At 39.4% G+C, this 20,868-nt stretch overlaps 1 protein-coding gene across 1 annotated transcript; it reads left to right on the top strand.

The window, feature by feature from the left end:
• Positions 1-20,757, top strand: AMACR (alpha-methylacyl-CoA racemase). Its single transcript, XM_062612897.1, has 5 exons — positions 1-328; positions 2,926-3,069; positions 5,603-5,763; positions 11,069-11,255; positions 20,058-20,757. Exons 1-5 carry the CDS (start codon positions 79-81, stop codon positions 20,465-20,467), a joined length of 1,152 nt encoding a protein of 383 aa, XP_062468881.1. The 5' UTR covers positions 1-78; the 3' UTR covers positions 20,468-20,757.
• The last annotated feature ends 111 nt before the right edge of the window (positions 20,758-20,868 follow it).

The raw sequence follows: 20,868 nt of genomic DNA, 5'->3' as shown, positions 1-20,868 counted from the left end.
CCATCCCCGGAACCGCCTCGGCGCGGGCAGAGCGGCGGCGGGGATCGATCTCTCGGCGCTCGGCAGACATCAGCCGCCATGGCGCTAAGCGGAGTGCGGGTGCTGGAGCTGGCCGGCTTGGCGCCGGCGCCGCTCTGCGGCATGATCCTCGCCGACTTCGGCGCCAGCGTGGTGCGGGTGGACCGGGCTCCCCGCTCCGCCGTCTCCACCGACGTGCAGGGCCGCGGCAAGCGCTCCTTGGCCCTCGACCTCAAGCGGCCCCCGGGCGCCGCGGCGCTGCGGCGGCTGTGCTGCACGGCGGACGTGCTCATCGAGCCCTTCCGCCACGGTGAGGCGGGGACGGCCCGGGGAGGAGCGGGGTAGGGTAATGGGAGCGGGGCTGCCCGGAGGTGGGGATCGCTTGCGTGGCCGTGAGGGGGCCGTGGGGTGCGGTGCTGAGGGGCTTGAGGGAAGGGAGCAGCGTCTGCCGGGTTATGTCGGGTGAAGACCGCTGCGGGGCGTACTGGGGTTTGTGGAGCGCAGCAGCCCTGCAGCGGCCCAGGGAAGAAGCCGTGGAAGGTGCTCAGCCAGCTGGCTGGACAAGGGGTTGCCCCACTGACAGACACTGAACAAATAGTTCTGGGTGGCACAAGGGTTTGGCTGAGCTGAGGAGCTGTGCACAGAGCGGGGGCGTTGGTCCTGCAGTGATTGTCAGGCCTGCTGATTTGTAAGGTTAGCTTGTGACTAAGATGTAGCAGATAGTGGTCCAACTCTCAAAGCGTATGATTCATAGACTCAGGTTGGAAAAGGCCTTTAAGGTCATCAAGTCCAACCGCTACCCCAGGGCTGCCAAATCCATCCCTAAACCGTATCAAGAGCCTTACATGGTTTTGAACACTTGCAGGGACAGTGATTCCACCAGTGCTCTGGGCAGCCTGTTGCAGTGCCTGAGCACCCTCTTGGTGAAGAAAGTTTTCCTAATTTCCAGTCTAAGCTTCCCCTAGTGCAGCTTGAGGCCGTTAACTCTTGTCTTATTGCTTGTTGCTGGGGAGAAGAGACCTACCTCTCTTCCTTTCAGGTAGTTGTAGAGAGCAATAAGGTCTCCCCTGAGCTTTCTCTACTCCATTACTCTGAAGACAACAGATTTAACATGCTTCTATAAACCATACACAGGCACTCATGCTTATGCATGGGGCATTTCAGTATCTGTGCTGCTCCTTGAAGACGCTGTTGTGTTAGGAAGAGTATCATCAAAGTCAGATTGGACAGAGCTCTGAGCAAGCAGATCTCATTGAAGATGGCCTGCTCATGGTAGGCGGGGTTGGACTGGATGACCTTTAAAGGTCCCTTCCAACCCAGACCATCCTGTGATCATGCTTCAGTGAGGAGCTAACTGAAGTGTTTTGGGGTTTCTGAGGTCAGCTGAGAAATAGAAGGCTCTGTCAGTTAAACATCACACATTATAAAAACGCTTATATATCCTGTGTCATGGATAATGCTTTGCATTCTGAAAATGGGTTCATGGTTGTGATGTTTTTTACCCTAAGATTTTTTTGTTCAGTTCCTCAGAAGCTGTGCAACCAAAATTAAGACATTAAATCCTGTTTTTCATTGTAGCTAGTTGTCTGTTTTCTAGTGGAAGTTTCTGTTTTCTTCGGTTACGTAGGCATTTGGTTTTTTATTTTTGTTTTGTTCTTTAATCTGGAATTGCAGATAATTTTGTAGCTGGATGTTAGGCTTTGTGGGCTTGTAACTGAGCTAGGCAAATCTGTGATTGAGCATGAAGCTAGTGTGAACCAATGAAAAGATGAAGACACAAGTGACGGGAGAGTTTCTTTAAATACACGGGTACTGTTGACCTTTGGACAATGACTTTCTAATAGCAGGGGGTATTTGGCACTCGGTTCTCACCTGTGTTTTGAAAATCCTGCTCTTTACCAAATTTAACTGTATAATTCTCCCTGGCGTTAATCACTTGTCACTGCCCAGTAAGAAATACAGTAGAAATGGATCTCAAGGATCTATTAAATATTTAGCAATATTATGGGCTAGCCTGTGAAACAAGTTGCAGTAATAAATTCTGGAGTAGAACAGGCATTGACATTATGCTGTCCCCCTCCAAAATGTGTCTCTCTGCAGTGCCAGTGTAGATTATAGAGCATAGTCTGGCCAAGCTGCACTAAGCCAATTAAAATCTTTCATTTATTTGCAATTTGAATTTACTTCATATAAACCCACAATTTTAGGCTGCAAGATCAAAATTTTAGCCTTGATTAACTGTAACTCCGTGCTGACCAAACTTACATTTCATTGATTTCTGAAGGTTCCTGAGTCTCTGTGTTACAAAAGAACGTGTTTTCTTTTGTGCAGTTGTTACAAATAATTTTGTGGAATACTGGCATCATCCATCCATATCAGTGAGTTGAATGATGCAAGATCACACAGAATACTGAGAGGCTAATATGGTGAGGAAAGTATATTCCAGGGAAAGATAAAAGCAATTTCAGGTCATTTTACTGTGAAAAATATAAAAGTTTGCTCTTTTCTCTCTTTCTCTCTCTTTTTTTTTTTTTTTAACAAGCCTGTGGTAGCTTTCTCTCGTTCAGCAGTACATGGATTACAACAAGCTGCCTGGCAGTCTTTTGGAGAAGTAAAACAGGAAAAGGATCTGAAAAGAAGAAAGGATCCTAAGGAAAAAATAAAAAGACCTTAAAGCTTCATATCTGTTTAATTGACTTGTATCAAAAAAATCTGTGTGTATAGATATGTTGGTAATTTATAACATTCTGGTTGGTTCTGCTGTAATATGGCTACTGAATTATCATCTATTCCTTCATAAATTGCTATTCAGTTTTGTTGTTGTATGATTTAACTTTGAACCATGGACCTTTTGAGTTTTAAGAAAAATAAATGTGAGTTAGGATTCTCTGTCTTTGTCTTTTTAAGGTGTCATGGAAAAACTTGGGCTTGGTCCAGATGCACTTCTGCAGGAGAATCCCAGACTCATCTACGCTAGACTTACTGGATTTGGCCAGACAGGAAAATATGCTAAGTCAGCAGGGCATGACATCAATTATTTGGCTTTATCAGGTAGGCTGTAAAATTTCCTGACAAGTAAGCTCTACCTCTCCCTCTTAAATCAAGACTCAAGAATTTATCGAAAGGTTATTTGCAGATAGCTCAAATTACCTGATACACAGCTGAGCAGTGTCTGTCAGTGAGAGGAGAGTTTCTTTCTTTTCTCCCTGCACCTCTCTCCTGCTTTCTCCCCAGTCAGCTATGGTACTTGCTTAATCCCTCTGTAAGCTCCTTCAAACATTAGAAACTGGCCAGGAGAAATGAGGATGTTTTTCTGTCAGGATATTGAAGTGAAGCATTTCATTAAGTGATTCAACAAATGCAAAAAAAAAGCAAAAGAAAGGAGCAAACATGGCCTGGACAGGCTGTTAGTTTTGGCAGCCACAGGGGCTGCCTTCTGAGGCTGTATGGCATTTTCCTTCCTTTGTGCTGTTTTAGCTGAATAAAGTTTTCCTCTTTGAAGAGAGGACTGAAGTTTTTATGCCTTTTTACCTTTCTTCAGGGCCTTTTTCCTATAAAATCTGTATGTTTATAACCCCCCAAAGGCTGCAGATTATTCTCCATGTTTGTGAGCAGCTTTTTTTGAGCAAAGAAAAACTAGGCATCCTCACCCATGTGAGCTCTTGCGCGTATCTGCTGTAAATATCCCTCCATTGATACCAAGTGAAAGGAAGGTGGGCTTGAAGTGGCAATTCTGTGTTTCCTTAAGCTGGAGACAGTATGTTGGTTTTAAGTATCGTGATCCTCCAAGTATGCAGTAACAAACAATAACAAAATTACCCTACTGTGGTGATAGCAGTCAGTGTGTCATGCATCATCCCACTGACTAGTGTTCACACTACTTCTTCTCCGCTGCTTCTCCCAGCCTGTGAGAGAGGAGAAGAAGTGGCCCAAAACTTCTTGGCTTTCCACTGCATAAAGCATTTCTTTTAGCCCTAAACAAAGGCCAGAGTAGAAGCACTGCAAATATGGTGATTCAGTATCACCTGCTATAGTCAGTGGAATTACATTTCTCTAGCAAAGGGCTAAAGGTCTTCTCAGTATTTAAATTGTCAGAGAATAAAAAAGTGTAAAAGGAATGTTGCCTCATTTTAAACACTTTTGACTTCATGTCCAGGTAATTTTAAAGTATTATGACATTTTTCTTTGTTATTAGCATAGGGAGACAGTACAGAGACGGTATAGTCATCGCTACCTCAGATTGTAGTGCTTTCTGTTTACAAAAGGAAGGAAACGTGGGTTTCTTGTTCAGGGTTTTGGTTTTTTGTTTTTTCCTCTGGAGATGACTTAATCAGTATTTTGGTTAATGCTGTCTCCCTAAAATTTAATAATTTTGCGTGAAATTTCACAGTCAATTCTTTTCTGCCTTTTTGAAGGAAATGGGACAAGGTGTTTAGGAGGTAACATTCCTCAAAAAAGAGAACATGTATCCTGAGTATTTTCCAGATGAGCTTTGGATTTCTTTAACTAAAAAAGAAAAATAGGCTGCATTAGAAACTCCAGCTGTAAGTTAATACATTAATCTGCTGGTGCCTCTGATGACCTTTTGACTATTAAAAGTGAGGTTTTAGTCAGTGACTGGGTTTGTTTGCACTGCAGGCTTTGGAAACTTATTTATACTGTGCACTCAGTTGCTTGCGCTTGTGTTCATCAAACCATTAGCTAGCTAAACAGTGCATCAGGTCAGGCGGTTCTCAGGAGACTGACCATGTATGCTGCAAGTCTCAGACTTGAGGCTACAGGCACAAGGGACATGCAGCTATACTGCAGAGCATCTTGCTGGCCAAAAGGGAATTACTGTGAGGGAGCTACAAAGAGTCAGGTGACATTAAAGAGGTGGTTCAGGATGGCAGAGAAAAGCTAGCAGATTAAGAGCTCCATCTGAAGTAAACTGCCTTAGCCTTTGCTCTATTCCGTTCCATTTCTGCTTAAACACAGGTTCTCTGTGTCTGTGTTGCATGTAATAAGAGGTAATCTTTCTGTGTTATTCACCCATTCCTCCTATATGCAACCTTTTTTTTTTCCCAAGGGTAGTTGAAGAGGGAGGATAGTACTGAAGTGCAGTTGTTGGTGTAAATTCATGTGTTGTGATGGGTTTTCAGAGAAGACTACATCTGCATTCTTTACTTAAAAGATTAAAAGAAGTACAATTTACCAAAGTTGCTTTGAGACATGTTCATAATGCCTGTTGAGTTCTTACAGAGGAGGTTCTGTGTGTGTACAAAGCAGTAATACAGACTTACTGCACACCAGGTCTTTTGGATGAAATTTTGTCCGTATATAGCTGAATTATCAATGGTTTATTTCCAAGAGTTTTATTAAAATCTCTTTAATTAAATGCATCTTCACTAATATGATGTCATATATTGCATACTTTACAAACGAAAGATTAACTGTTTGCTAAGAAATGGCTGAGACAGAAAACTGTTGTTAGAAGTTTGCTTTATCCCTTGTTTACTTGCACAGATGAAAAAGAATGAAATGTAAAAGTGAGTATTTATAGTGAATTTTATGCTTATGCTTGCTTTTTTTGCTCTACTGTCAGGTGTGCTGTCAAAGATGGGTAGAAAAGATGAAAATCCTTATGCACCCTTAAATCTCCTAGCTGATTTTGCTGGTGGAGGTGTCATATGTGCACTGGGCATTATTACAGCTCTCTATGAACGTACCAAATCTGGCAAAGGGCAGATCATTGATGCAAGTATGGTAAGTTTGGTCTCAAATAGAATTTCTTAGGTTTACCTGTTTGCATTTTTCCTACTTTAACTCTGTAAAAGGGAGGAATTCTGAGCTTTTAAGGTTAAACTTTATAAGGTTTAAGATTGAGAACTTGGGAAAGGGGAAGTAAGCAATCTCATAAAATGGCTATTCGTTCATGTACAAGCAGTTTTCACATATCAGTGTTGCCATAACATCCTTATGATGTGGGACACATACTGCAGCTGTAACCCTGTGCCACTCCCTGTCTTTTTTTCCAGTCTGCCTTCTTCAGAAAATACTAGCTGTATATATTTGATGAGTAAGTTTGGTGTATGGAAATAGGCCTCCAATAAGGCTGGAGAGGGACTTTTTACAAGGACATGTAGGGATAGGACAAAGGGGAATGGCTATAAAATGAAGGAGGGGAAATTTAAACATTAGGAAGAAGTTGTTTACTATGAGGGTGGGGAGACACTGGAACAGGCTGTGCAGAGAAGCTGTGTCTGCCCCATCCCTGGCAGTGTTTAAGGCCAAATTGGACAGGGCTTGGAGCAACTTGTCTAGTGGAAGTTGTCACTGCCCATGGCAGGGGGTTGGAACTAAATGATCTTTAAGGTCCTTTCCTACCCAAACTGTTCTGTGATTCTATGATTAATATCATGAATAATAGCAAAAATGACAAACCTAATAAAGAATTACATTAGCTTTATCCAAGGTACATCTGGTTATGAATTTATGACAGGTCATGTCATGGCTTACTATAGCCACTGCTCCCTAGAATAATTACACTGCTATGGATTATTGCCAAGAAGTCAGTTTCAGACACTTTGCATTAATGTGTCATAAAATGGATGAAAGGCTAAATTAGCTTAATAATGAATACCATGGGTTTTTTCACTGCAAGGCTACCCACTTAGACAAAGAGGAAAAATTCACATTTATATTTATCCTTGAAACCTTCATTACCTGCAAGTGGTTTTTCTCTCTGTCTCTGTTTTTAAAGATCATTGCAATTAAAATCTGACCTCCCTCCAAAGTGTTATGGTAGAGTGAAGGCTATGATTTGGACTTAAATATAAATTTAAAAATAATACATTATTTGAACAGAATAGCTTTGTTGAAGAGGTCTTGTAAAGAAAAGCATAGCAAGAGAGCTTACTTGAAAAAATTTTTGGCAAATTCATGACATTCTCAGAAGCAGGCCACAGCATTATGGTCTACATAAAAATCCTATGGGATCAGTGCAAAACTGGTCTAATGTTTTTACCTGGGCAATAGTTGTTAGTAATTGATTGTCAAAACAAAAAGCTTACGAAGTTAAATTCTACAAATATCTCTTAGTGTTTTCTCCAATAAGCTGAATAACGGATGAGTGATTGTGTTTAGTAGATTTACAAACTATATGCATGTGGGAAGAGCTACAGGAATGTTGAACACTTGGATTAGTACTGAAAATGACCTTGTCAAATTGGAGAAATGACCTGAAGCAAATTGGCTGAAATTCATGGAGACCACTGCTCTGTAGTTCTAGGCAGAAACAATTAGCTGCACAAAGGCTGTATGAAAACAATTGGCTAAAGTACAATCCTGGGGGTTTATAGTAGTCACAAGCTGAACATGAGTGAACAATATCATGTTGTTGTAAAACACATGCACACTGTATTGGGATATATAAACAGGAAGTAGAGTCAGCAAAGTTTCTATTCAACATTTCTAAGGGCAATTTGAGGAAGTCCAATAAATACAACAAAAGTGACCTGAGTCTAAATACATGAGCTACAAAGGAAAATTCATGGAGTCTGCATTTTTGTGAAGAGAGAACTGTGGAGAATTGTGACAGGTCTTCAAATATTTTAAAAGATATTTCTTGCAGTTTAGAGTATTACCTTATTCTCACTATTGGTACTTTAAATTATTAAAAGAATTTGTTATAAGAAGAATCAATGTAAGCCTGCTAATGTCCTAATGAGATCTGTGGCTTACTGGGAATGGAATGTGTAACGGCTTTTTGTGGTTTTTTTTTTAAGCCCTCAAAACTTCCCTCTTTAAATTTTTTCTTGTCTCATTGTAGATGTGGAATTTACAGTTCTCTGCTGATGTTTCTGGTGTCCTGTGAAATGGAGGGGTATTGTCCACTATTACAAAACGTACTTTATCTGGCATATTGTTACATTCCTTTCACTTGAAAAGACTTTCAGTGAGCAGTTAATGAGAACCATACATGCCCCATCAACAGCAAAGACAGTTAAATAGACTGGGTTGATGAGCCTGGTTTTATATCTTAAGCTTCTTTCATGGAAGTAGATATTTTCAAAAGCGAAACACAGCATCATTTCAGCTGTCATTTTAACATTCTTTTTTACTTTAAAGGCGTATTACTTAAGTTGTTGCACAGTTCAGGTAGCCTGAATACCTAAGGACTCTGACACATGGTGGAATTTTCTGTGGCAGAATAGGGGAGCTGAATTTCTGTTTCAGCAGCTTTGTGTCTTCAGGATTACTTTTGTTAAATTTTCATCTTCATGGATTGTTTTACTGACCACTTGTTTGTTTTTTTTCCCACTTATTACAATGTCTATTTTTCTGAAGTAATCTAAAAACGTAATTATTCATTGTCTTTGAGGTTACTAGTTCTAGATTGAGATCTGATTTTTTTGCAATAGAACAGTTTTTGTTATTTATCTTTTATTTCTAATTACTGTGCTGAAAGCTGAAAAATGGCTTGTGAGCATTCTTAACAATCAGTAAAATACACACAAGGAAGCCCTCTACTTGGTGAAACTAAACTGGTACAAAAATTGCACACAGAGGATCAGACTAAGGGCTAAAATTCCGTCACCTAATTGCAGTGTCCAGTGTTATTGTTGCCCTGTGCAAAAAGTAGATGCTGGATCCTGTGTTTCAGCTGTCTACCTTAGAAGAATGAAGTGCCTGATCTGAATTGGTTTATGTTAGTTGCTGTCTCTTCTCATTGACTCTAGAGGTATCATACGTTTCTTAGAGTGGGCCTCATAGTTCCCATGTGCTGAGTAGGATGTGGGGTGGACACTGCAATGTGATACAGTAGGCACAATTGTACATCTGCACTGCTGCACCATACTGAAATAGAGGCATGTGAGTCAGGGCCATACTTCAGGTTCACTCCAAATTCAGACGGTGTCTCCTGATGGTAGGCATCTGATTAAATGTGACTCACTCTTTGTGAAAAGATAGCTGCAGGAGATGATGGTGGTAATGACAGCTTGTGCAATAGCCCCATGGCAAGAGCATTGAGCTGTTCAATGGAAGTCTGGGGTTCCACGTTTTTCTCAGCCTGGAGATATTCAAAACCAAAGCTTTTACACCCTAGAGGCATTCTTTTGTCATGAGGATAAAGATGAGTTTGATATGGAATCATTCTCAGCTTTGTTTGAACTCCTTCACTTTGAAGAAGGAACAGAAGACATGTAGCAGACAGGTCAGGTCACCCAGTGCCTCTGAATTCTTGTCCTGCTTCAGAGACTGCTTTTAGCATGAGGCAACCATTAAGTGAAACCTATAACTGTTACTGTAATCACTTTGCAGTCTGGCTTAAGTGGAGTCTCCCCCTGTTGTGCTTTTCATTTTTTGAAAGAAAGTGACATTGTGTGTGATGTGCCTTTGGAGCTTTGCTGCTGCTGTTAGACACCTTTATACTTGTCTCTGAATTGCAGTGGGCCTCAGGTGGAACCTATCTGTCCAGTTGTCCAACCAGGATATTTCTGTAATCCCCTATACTAGTCCAAACCACATGCTATTCTAAGTGTTTCCAGGGCAAGTAGCATTGTATATAGGTATTAAGTAGTTCTGTCAGAACCAAAATCTAATTTGCAGTTAGAGCTTATTCTGATATTATTCCCTTCTATTATTATGAAATGAAACCTTACTTCAGATATTGGGGGGGGGGTGGGGGGGCGGTTTGGTTTGTTGTTTGTTAGTGGTTTTTTTTTGTCAGTGTGAGCAGTGTAACAGATCATTAGTAAAGCACTGTTTTGATATCCCTGCAATCATTTTGCAAACATATAGGGGAAGGTATACAGTATTTTCTCATACAAAAGTATTTTAACTGACTTTAACATATGACAAGTAGGGCAAAAGTGTTCCTGTCCTCCTTGTGGCAGGTACTTCATAAAGACACCAAGTGATACACATTAAATGAAGAAGCCTTCGTGCAGGCATACTTCAAAGATTTGCATGCTTTAAATTCTTGCTTAGAAAGGTAGAAACTAATAAACCTTTCCACATGAAAATTCAGTGGCTTTTTATTTTGGTCCAATCTGTGTGATTTTCTCTATAGACAACATTAGGTTAATTTTGCACAGCTGAAAATGTGTGAATCAAAACGATACTCAAAACAATACAGCTCATGTTTTCCTCTGTTCCACTGCAATGTTTCTGACTGGTGCTGTTACTGCCTCACCTTCTCTCACAGTTTTTCTAATGCAGTTGTAAAAACAGAATGGATGCTGCTGGTGAGCAGAACTGTAGGATGTGATTTTGCTTGGGAAGACTGGTACAAGCTTGAGAATTACTGAAAGGCTGAACAAACTAAATTTTCATATGGTTGTACTCCACATAGCCAAAATTTTAAGGAGTGAACAGGTTTAATAATTTTTCTTTTAGTGCCATATGCATCGAACACTTACCTATTTAGGATAACCTTATGTCTGTGTACCTGCCAGCAATGAGAGTAGGAGAATAATTTCTGTTTTAACTTAATGATGGAGATGAGCTTCCCAGTTCCCATGATATAAGAGAGCCTTAACCTTTGATTTCCTTCCAGTTTTCTTCTAAAAATAGCAGTCTCTTTATAATCTGTAACTTCAAAGAAGTAATGTTAAGATAAAAAATTTGATACTTAACGGACTGGTATAGACATCTTGATTTCCAGACGACTGTCACATTACTTAATGTTCTGTAGCACCAAAAAGCTTGTTCCATCACCTAAAATTACTTACATTCTCTTTGTGAGTAGTTCTCCTTGGATTACTAGTGTTTGCAAACTTGCTAAACTAACAAACTTTGTATGTTGAAAGTGTGTTATCCATCTGAAGCTGCATTATTACATTTATGCTCCTTCTTAGTCTCTAACTCTAGATGACTTCACATATGCAATATGACCAGTAATGGAGAATTTTAAGAAATCAAGCTGCTTACAAGAGATCTTGTCATTAAAAATCTTAACAAAGGACTGAACTGGCAGTAGGGTTTTTGCTGTTTTGTTTTATGTAGAATTAAGGTAACATGCCAGATAATTTACTGAAGCTGTTGCTTTTTCCTTTGAACCTTCAAGGTGGAAGGAGTAGCATACATAAGTTCTTTCCTGTGGAAATCACAGAATCTGGGACTTTGGAACAGACCTCGAGGTGAGAACATGCTAGATAGTGGTGCACCTTTTTATGAAACCTACAAGACCTCTGATGGAAAGTTTGTGGCTGTTGGTGCCATTGAGCCTCAATTCTATGAGCAGTTAATAAAGGGTAAGTAGCTCGGAGCAGTTTTTTCACATTAGCAAAGCATGATTCAATTAATTCTTTACTGATCCATTACATTGGTTATGTTGATTTCTTTCTAAAAGCCAAACTCTTCTTGAAATGAATTGGGTAGTAGCATAGCACTTTAGTTGAGTCTCTTCTAGTATTTGGTTTCTTTCTTTTTTCATCCCTTCTTCACCTTACCTTCAAAAACTACTCTTAAATTACAGGTTTTCTTCTGTAGTTACAGGAAGGTTTGCCTGTGATGTGGCTGGAGCACTAAATAACTGTTTTGGAAAACCAATTTTTTCAAGGGATTGTGAATGTACTTCAAAAATGAGACCTAATTCTTCAGTATTGCATATGAAATTTCAAGCTATTTTAGGTGTTTTTGATGTAATTCTTTTTAAAAAGAAGCTATTTCAATTGCTTCAGAAATGAATGCGCATTGGAAGTAATTCATAGTATTTCTTGATAGAACAGATTTTTTCCAGCAGCAAAATCAGCTTTATAAATTAATTTCCACCACACAATTTCAAGAGGGCCTTTTAGTGTCCACTTGTAGATATAATTTTTATATTTGACAGGAGAGTCTTTAAGTATGACTGTAAAATATGGTTTATCTGAAAAATTAGAATGGTCATGAAAAATAATTTTCTGAAGGTAAAACAAATTTGCAGGTGCCTCTGTATTTCTGAACTGTTTGTGTGCTGCAAGCTTTTAAATCAGATGTGCTCTTAGCTTCTTAACAGTTATTTAATTTAAAAATAATTTCTTCTGTTGTGCTCCTTTGGTAGATTGCAATGCTTTCTGTACAGATTTCATGAAAATACAAAAAAATTCAACATAATTTCAGATTTATTCTATTTCCATTATTCTGAATATGAAGGATATACGTTCTCAATCTAGTTTTAGTTTTGCTGAGTAGAAGGAATACTAACAAAGGGCATACCTAAAGTGGATGTACCTAGTTATATGAACTATTTTTGTATGTGCATGTGCTAAACCTTTGCTGAGTGAGGGTGTCAGTGGAGTAGCTCCTGATTCTTGTTCAGTCTCTGCCAACTGATTATTCCTTGAATTGCAGCATGGATACCTGTACTGGTTTTGGCTGTGATGGAGTTCAGTTTCTTTCTAGAAGCTTGTATGGGCTGATGTTTCGGATTTGTACTGAGGATTGTGCTGATAGCACATGGATGGTTTAGTTACTGCTCAGCAGTGCTTATACAGAGCCAAGGCCTTTTCTGCTCCTCACACTGAGTGAGGAGGCTGGGGATGCACAAGGAGTTGAGAGGGAGCACAGCCAGGACAGCTGACCCCAATTGACCCAAGGGGTGTTCCACAGCATATAGTGACCATATGAGACCATATTGTCTCAGAAATAAAACTGGGGGGAGGTTGGGAGGGGACACTCCTCAGGGCCTGCATATCCAGGAGATGTTGAAGTTCAGGAGCATGGTAAGATGAAATGAAGTTGTGGGGCTGCAAGGTGGGGTATGCAGTTGGTGAGCAGGATCCCAAAGACAGATCTTCTTCTATACATTATGGCTTTGTTCTCTTGCAACCTGTGGTGCTCCCAAGGTGCTTCTGTATTTTCTTAAACTTAGTTTCCTCCTGCAGACCCCTTAAGAACTTTCCTTGCCATGTCATGTTATTAACTGCAGTGTGATCCAGCACTGGGTTCTTAATTCTGCAGGGAATCACTGCAGGGAATCAAAACCAAAAGGACATTAGTTTCACTTCAGCTAACCAGAATTCTGAGGGCAGTGACAAATGGTTCAGAAATCATGTTCCTTTTGCAGTTCTGCAGTGTCTAAATCTCCAGCTCTTATATTTGCAACACCCATGTCCTTGTGTTCTTGTTATATAGGAGTGACTAAAGTAACGTACTCTCCAAATATGGACAGAGAGACATAAAGTGGCATTTGAATATATTTTATCTGGAGCAGCACTAAACTGTTCACAGGCAAAACTGACCAGAATTATGGATTAAAAAAAAAACAAGTATGAAATAAACTGTGGAAATTGGAACGTACCATTTTAAAACTACTTCAAAGCAGGGAATTAATGCCTGAAACAGACAACTCAGCTTAAGTCAAAACCCCTAAGGTTTGTGAAAGAGCAATACAATTCTCACAAGCAGCTTTTTCTTCCTTATAACTCTTAAAGGCTTAAATTCTGAATTGAATTTCTGAAATAGAACTCCCAGAAAGGAAAATTCCCTAAGCCACAAGAAGAATCTGCTCTAGCTCACTACTTTATTGCTTCAGAAAGCTTGCAACTGTAACTGCTGAAGGGGATAAATATTTCTCACGTGAAAATATGAATAATTCATAATATGCACCTAAAATACAATAAAGAAAGACCGCTTATTGTAAATACAGTATTGTGAAAAAAATCTTAAGTTTGGTCTGATACTTTAAGCAACAAATGCATACAAAAAACCCGAGAGAAACATTATTGACATTTTATAAGGACTTTTTACAAGGACATACAGTGGCAGGACAAGGGGGAATGGATTTAAGCTGGAGGAGGAGAGATTTAGGTTAGATACTAGGAGAAAAATACTCCCCTCTGAGGGTGGTGAGGCACTGGTACAGGTGCCAAGAGAAGCTGCGGCTGCCCCATCCCTGGCAGTGTTCAAGGCCAGGTTGGACGGGGCTTGGAGCAACCTGGTCTAGGGGAAGGTGTCCCTGCCCATGGCAGGGGGTTGGATCTAGATGCTCTTCAAGAACCCTTCCAACCTAAAACATTTTATGATCTTATGACTGTAAAAAAGCAAAGGTTGTGATACAAATAGAGGCAAAAAGCAAAATTTCCTTAGAAGGTAGTAGTGTGTGTTTGTTTTTTTTTAAATGATAGCTGCAGACTGGCACGCAGGCACTGTGACCGAAGTTGTTGTCCGCTTACAGACAGGCACACCAGTTCTTTATTGCTGAGTAACTATTTTTTAAAATTTATCTATTAAAATCAAGCTATTCCTATGCATTGTAAGTATAAAGAATACTTTGAAAAATGAACATAAAGTTGCCCAATGTGCTTGCCCCAAAATAGGCAGATGAATTCTGAGTTGCTGCTTCAACTTTATGCTCCAAATTTCTGAGAAATAACTAAGAGGAACTCAGAATTCTAGCATTTTCTTAAGTGAAAAGCTGTCTAAGTAGGACAGAGACTAGTCAGTGATCATGCTGTATTGCTTGACCACTGCATGCATCCATCAGACACTGCTTTCTAGATAAGGTGACTGGCTGGTTGAGAGACAAAAGCCCGAGTCTTGCCGTGTAGTAGTTATCAATAAGAGAACGCTGGAGCATCCAGCAAAGATTCACTGAGAAGAAGAATGACAAATAAGACCAGACAGTTACAGAATTTTTCTTTTTAAACTAACATACTTTCCATCCCACCCCACTCCTGTAGCTTTAAAGTAAGTGCTATTCAACTTAATCTGTAGAGAAGTATAAAATACTGCAGCCATGAATGCTGCAGGCCAGTGTTTGATGACTTTAAGCCAAACGTGGGTATTTGAATGAGCAGATATATTCTTTTCTTGTTTTCTTTGTATTTAATACAGGCATTGTCCCTGAAGACATGTTGAAATTCCAAATTCCCTAATTTACAGGCTTCTGTTTTACTTTGTTACCATTTACTTTTGTTCTCCAACTCCATTTCCCACAAGTAGAAAAATCCCAAGGGATTTGACGAGAATCAAAGAACTGCAAAGTGTAGAATAACTTCTTACATAACTTCTATACTTTCTTTTTCAAGATTGAGTAGCTTAGAACTCATGTTTGCGAACAAGTGATACAACATGGGGGATCACCTTCCTCAGCCAAGAGCATCTTTGTTCAAGAAGGTTATTGGCTTTGTAGGTTGTGCTTGGTAGGGAAAATTAAATTTCTGCTTACCACAAATGTACAATTTATTATTTTTTTAAGTTATGTGAGAAACTGAAGCTATATAAAATAGATATGGTAAATAATAGTTGTAGTATTAAGATTGTAATCTGGGCTCACTATAGACTACTTGCTGTTAACATTCTATAATCCTTTTACTTATATTAATTTCATTACTACAAAATTCAGCCATCAAATAACTAAAATGCCTTTGCATCTTATGAAAAATCTGATGCAAGAAACATATGCTACTAATATTTTGAAAGAGACAGAATGTGTTCCAGCTGACCTGTAAATTGCTTCTGCAGGTTTCTCTTGATTTTTAGCTGTGTGCTTGATATTGCTGTAGCCAGGCTACAACAGGCATGCAGAACACAGTAGATTATCTGAAGGGGGCCTACAAGGATGCTGGAGAGGGCCACTTCATTGGGGACTGCAGTGATAAGACAAGGGGTAACGGGTTAAAACTTAAACAGGGGAAGTTTAGATTGGATATAAGGAGGAAGTTCTTTACTGTGAGAGTGGTGAGGCACTGGAATGGGTTGCCCAAGGAAGTGGTGAATGCTCCATTCCTGGTGGTGTTCAAGGCCAGTTTGGGGAAAGCACTGGGTGACATGATTTAGTGAGAGGTGTCCCTGCCCATGGCAGGGGGTTGGAACTAGATGATCTTAAGGTCCTTTCCAACCCTAACTGTTCTATGATTCTATGATTCTATGAATTATAGCAAACCACTGTGATCGTACAATAGACTTGCTTAACAAAGCCAGTAACATTTCTCATGCTATAACTTCTGTATCCTCCTGTAACCTCACAGCTCTGACTGAGCTACAGGGCCTTTGAGATCCATCTGGACTACGCAGGCTTAGTTTACTAACCCAAACCATTCTATGATTCTATGATTTTGTATATAGTAGTATATAGTAGTAATTGTTTCATCCTGCATTATCATGTAGTATACCACACAATAAGTTAGTAAGGTGAACTTTGACAGTACTCTTTTCAAACTACTTTGATACTCCTACATTGTGTGGCTTCTATTTAAAAAGAAGGAAAAAAAATTAGGAAGCACTTGAAAAACATAGATTATATCATTACGAAGGACTTCCACACGGTTCTCCATTTTGTGATTGTAAAGTATTGTGTAATGTATTAAAAATCTGCTCATGTGCTGAATTCAGTACAACATGGTTATTAAGATGAACAAAGTGGAGGAACAGTTATCATTACATTCCCTCAGTTACATATACTGTTGAGTTTTATTTGAGTTTACTTATGAAGATAAGCCTTACATATTGTACAAATACTGTAGCGGGGCAGCTTACTGCTGCGCCAAAACATTTGCAGTTGTGGTAATTAAATATGTAGACTTGCAGTATGGCTGTGGATGCATTTGTAGTGATGCTCTGGGTCTGATAAACCTTTTACTGAATTGTCTAAAATTTCCAAAAACTTACTTTGTTTCAGGAACTTTGAGCAGAGAAAAAAAACCTTCACATGGTTACTTTAGTGAAAATTCACTGCTGTTTTGGAATATGCTGAAGTCAATTCCTTCTCAGAGTGAGAATTACTTCTATTTAGAGAGAGAGAGCAATGTCATACATGTTGTGGCTGGGGTTTTGGCCAAAATTAAAGATACCCCTACTTGGGAATGCATGATGGCAACCTAAATTCAAAATCACTATGCCATGAGCATAGAATTTTGAAAAGAAAATCAAAATCAGCAAGTTAAACCAAGAAACCCCCTCTGCTAGGGATCATAAATAATCTTTTAAAAAGTATGGTTGAAATCCTGTAAGAAACTGCTTGTTTCCAACTTATCAAAACAACTTTGCAGATCTATCTAATGAATTTTTCTGTTGTCTGTCTCACGAAATGAGTGGCTAATTTTACTGCAGTTTGTCTAAGAAGGTCTGTAGTGACAGAGATATCAATTTGTTGCATTAATAAATGACAGGCAGATGTATGCCAGTAAAACTCTAGCATTTAAAGGAGACTTAAAGCTATATCGTTATAAGGAGACTTCATTTTTCAGGCTCTTTTCAGTGGTGGCCAGTGACAGGACGAGAAGCAATGGCTGTAAACTAAAACATGAGAAGTTTCACCTCAAGATGAGGAAGAACTTTACGTAGAGGGTGGCAGAGCACTGAAACAGGCTGCCCCAGGGGCGTTGTGGTGTCTCCCTCTCTGGAGACATTCACACCCTGCCTGAAGGTGTTCCTGTGTAACCTGCTGTAGGTAGCCCTGCTTTGGCAGGGGCTTGAACTAAATGATCTCCAGAGAATCCTTCCAACCCTAATGATTCAGGGTGATTTCTGTGATTTTTCAAGAACAGTTATTTCAAAGCTGTAAGAGGGCAGTTTGCCTGGCTTTTCTAAACAAAAAATCCATACATGAAAATTTGGACAAAAAAACCTTGGAAACAAGATGTGATTGCTTTACCAGATATTCTGTGTAAAAGATACTTCACTTTTGATTATGTTGGGTGAAATATGTCATCCTGTGGTATCCCAAACAGTTCTGTGCTGTGTAATTGTTTCCTTGTTGACTCAGTCGCTCCTGCTGTGATTCTGCTTGTCTGCACCACAAATGGTTAGCACAAGCTGAAAAATGAGAAGCTGTAGTGCTTAAATGCTGTCAGTTTATGCTATTTAAAGTTGAAGTCTTCAGTGGTCAGTGGAAAATGAGCATATGATATTAAATTCCAGGTTCTGCATATTGTTCTATTTTGCTAGAGCCTGTATGGTTAGGTTGAGCCAACTTTCCATCTGGCATGATCTTTAATATAATTGTGTAATGGGATAATGGTAGAGCTCTGTTGATGTTGGACTGTCTACTAGAAACCAAACAATAATTAATATGCAGATAAATACTTACAAAACAGTGTTTCCAACTGACAGTGTTTCGTGCATTGAGACAGTATCTCAGTGTGTTATTACTTAGCTTTTGTGGAAAATAAATTTGCCTCACCTAGTTCTTAAGAAAGCGATATAGCCCTGTATATCTTTAGTAGTATACTTTGAAGATCAATAATAAAGTTAATTTGAAAGCTTTAGTTACAGATGCTCAACAAATATGAGTAATCATCAGCTGATAAATTTTTAGGATGATATGAATGGCTATGAAGTCTAGATTGTAAGTTCAGTGATTTAAAGTGCCCACGCTTTGGTAACTTGATAAGGAGTGATGTTTACCTTGTAGTAATATTTATCCTGATACCCGTATAATCTCTTAATAAGCTATGAAAATGCCTATTCTGTCTTTGACTGTGTTGATTTTCTTCTGAACATGAACAACTGCAAGGCTCTATTCCTGAGTCTGGAGACTGGCAATTTCTCTGTGTTTCTCTTTGCAGTACCAAAGTTAAGATTTCAAAGTATATATTCGTTTTCAAAGCTAGTAAGTATCTCGTGCTCAACAGTGTAATTCTTAAATACTATGATTACTTGGGGGAAACTGTGAGCCCCAGGAGGTGCATGTAGTAGAGATTATGAGCAGAAAGAAAGAATTTAAAGAACACAAGAAAGGGTATTGTCTTCCTTTGTTCTCCCCTGTATGTTTCAGTAGCTATGTGTCTACCACTCTCAGTAACAACTAAGCTGTAGAAATAGAAGTACACAGATTTCTTTCTGCCTATCTGCAGCTAAAGATTAGAGGAGATCAGTGTAGCCAAGCCTGTTATCAGTTGCAAGTCAGATCATTAATCTGATACCAGGTATTCAAAGACACAGGAAAGAATGCTCAAAATCAGGTGTTTGCAGCAATCCACATTTTCCTTGCTGTTTACACAGAGCTGTTGTTTTCTAAGCAGCTCCCTCTTCTTGTTGCTTGTGAAGCATTATGATAGTTGTTCTCCAGCTTTTCTAAGTTCTCAGTTTAACTTCTTATCCCTTTTTTTTCTTAAAATTTTCCTGCTATGTTCATGCCCCTTAATTTTGAGGACCTAAGACATCTCTAGTTCAGGGATTTTTCAGTACAAAGCCTGTGTGTCCATCTTCTGCTCCTGTGTCTTAGAAGGGATGTGCATACTGCATACCTAGTCCATGCAGCTGATCTTCTGGGAAGCAGAGTTCTTAAGCAGTTAGTGAGTGCAGGAACTATGGGTTTTATTTTCTGGAAGAGCAGCAGTAGAGAGTTGGACCCTGGAAAGTGTGCTTTAAAGAGAGGAGGGCAGCAAACACTGCTGTAGGACTGAGGGAGTCAAGAAGCAGTCAGTTAACCTGCGGGCATCTGCAGCTGAGCTACCTCATGCACGTTGAGCCTCCGTATATCCATCCTCACCATCTTCTCATCTCTGGCATGTAAATAACCCAGTTGTATTGGACTTCAAACACAGTAGCCTGCTGAATGTCCAGCTCTGGCTGATGTACTGGCTTTTACGAGATAGAAGCATATTGTTGTAAACCAAAATGCATTCACAGAATCATAGAATCATAGAATAGTTAGGGTTGGAAATGACCTTAAGATCATCAAGTTCCAACCCCCCTGCCATGGGCAGGGACACCTCACACTAAACCATGTCACCCAAGGCCTCGTCCAGCAGACTTTTGTGTTGCTACTGCCAGCTAGAGAATACAATACCTATTGTAGAAAATGTTCTCAGGAAAAAATGTTATTTCTAGGCAGCTGCTACTCTTATGCAGTATTTGTACTAATGAGTGTTTATTATATACACTCAGTTAAAAGGCTGTAGCTGATGCAGGTTAGTCTAATTGCAAGTAATAGAACATTTTATTCTCCTGCTCCCTCCCCCTCATAGGTACCCTACTAAAGTTTGAAATGACTCTTAGCTAATATTCTCTGCTGTGTTGGACTGCTTATGAAATATTAGCTTCTTGAGAAACATACCTAGTTGTGAGTAGCACTTGGTAATTTATCTGAGTTATGTTACAGTTAAACTTTGCTCTTCTCCTTTCAGGTCTTGGGCTAGATTCAGATAAACTTCCCAGTCAGTTGAGTTTCTCTGACTGGCCGAAAATGAAGAAAAAAATTGCATCCATATTCGCACAGAAGACACAAGCTGAGTGGTGCAATATATTTGATGGTACTGATGCCTGTGTGACTCCTGTTTTATCCTTTGATGATGTTGCCTCACATCAGCATAACAAACAAAGAAGGTCTTTTATCAGGAATGATCAGGAAGAGATAAGTCCCAGACCTGCTCCTCTTCTATCAAGGACGCCTGCTGTTCCGTCGTGTAAAAGAGATCCTTTTATAGGAGAACACACGGAAGAGGTACTTCTGGAATATGGATTCACTAAGCAAGAGATTGCTAAACTTTATTCTGATAAAGTGATAGAATTCAGGAACCCAAAATCTAATTTATAATCACTGACTATGTACATCAGACAAATTTCAGGCTGATACAGTAAGGTTTTATGCATTAAAAATTGAATTATGTAACAAAAATGTTTCTATGATACTGCTTTGAAATAATTTAAAGAAAAGTTATTGAAGTTCTAAATTTAATTGAAAATAGTGGGAGCTGTGTACACGTGTACCTGGGTGTTGCGGAGTCTGGGATGACACCAGGATTGTGTTCTGAAGATCTACACAGCTGGCTTAATAAGCAGCTGAAAATCCTCAAAATTCTTCATTAAATATTGTCTCCTGTGAAACATTTGTTTCTTTTAATTCTTAGTTACGCTGTTGCATTGTAATATAGGTTGTAATTACATGAAGGCACTACTTTTCATAAAATAAGAGTTATATTCTTCCTAAACAAGTGG

The sequence above is a fragment of the Pezoporus occidentalis genome, unplaced genomic scaffold, assembly GCF_034315485.1.
Source record: "Pezoporus occidentalis ecotype Australia unplaced genomic scaffold, CSIRO_AGI_Poc_V1 ctg162, whole genome shotgun sequence".
NCBI classification, from domain to species: Eukaryota; Metazoa; Chordata; class Aves; order Psittaciformes; family Psittacidae; genus Pezoporus; species Pezoporus occidentalis.
This window is presented reverse-complemented; position numbering and strand designations above follow the sequence as displayed.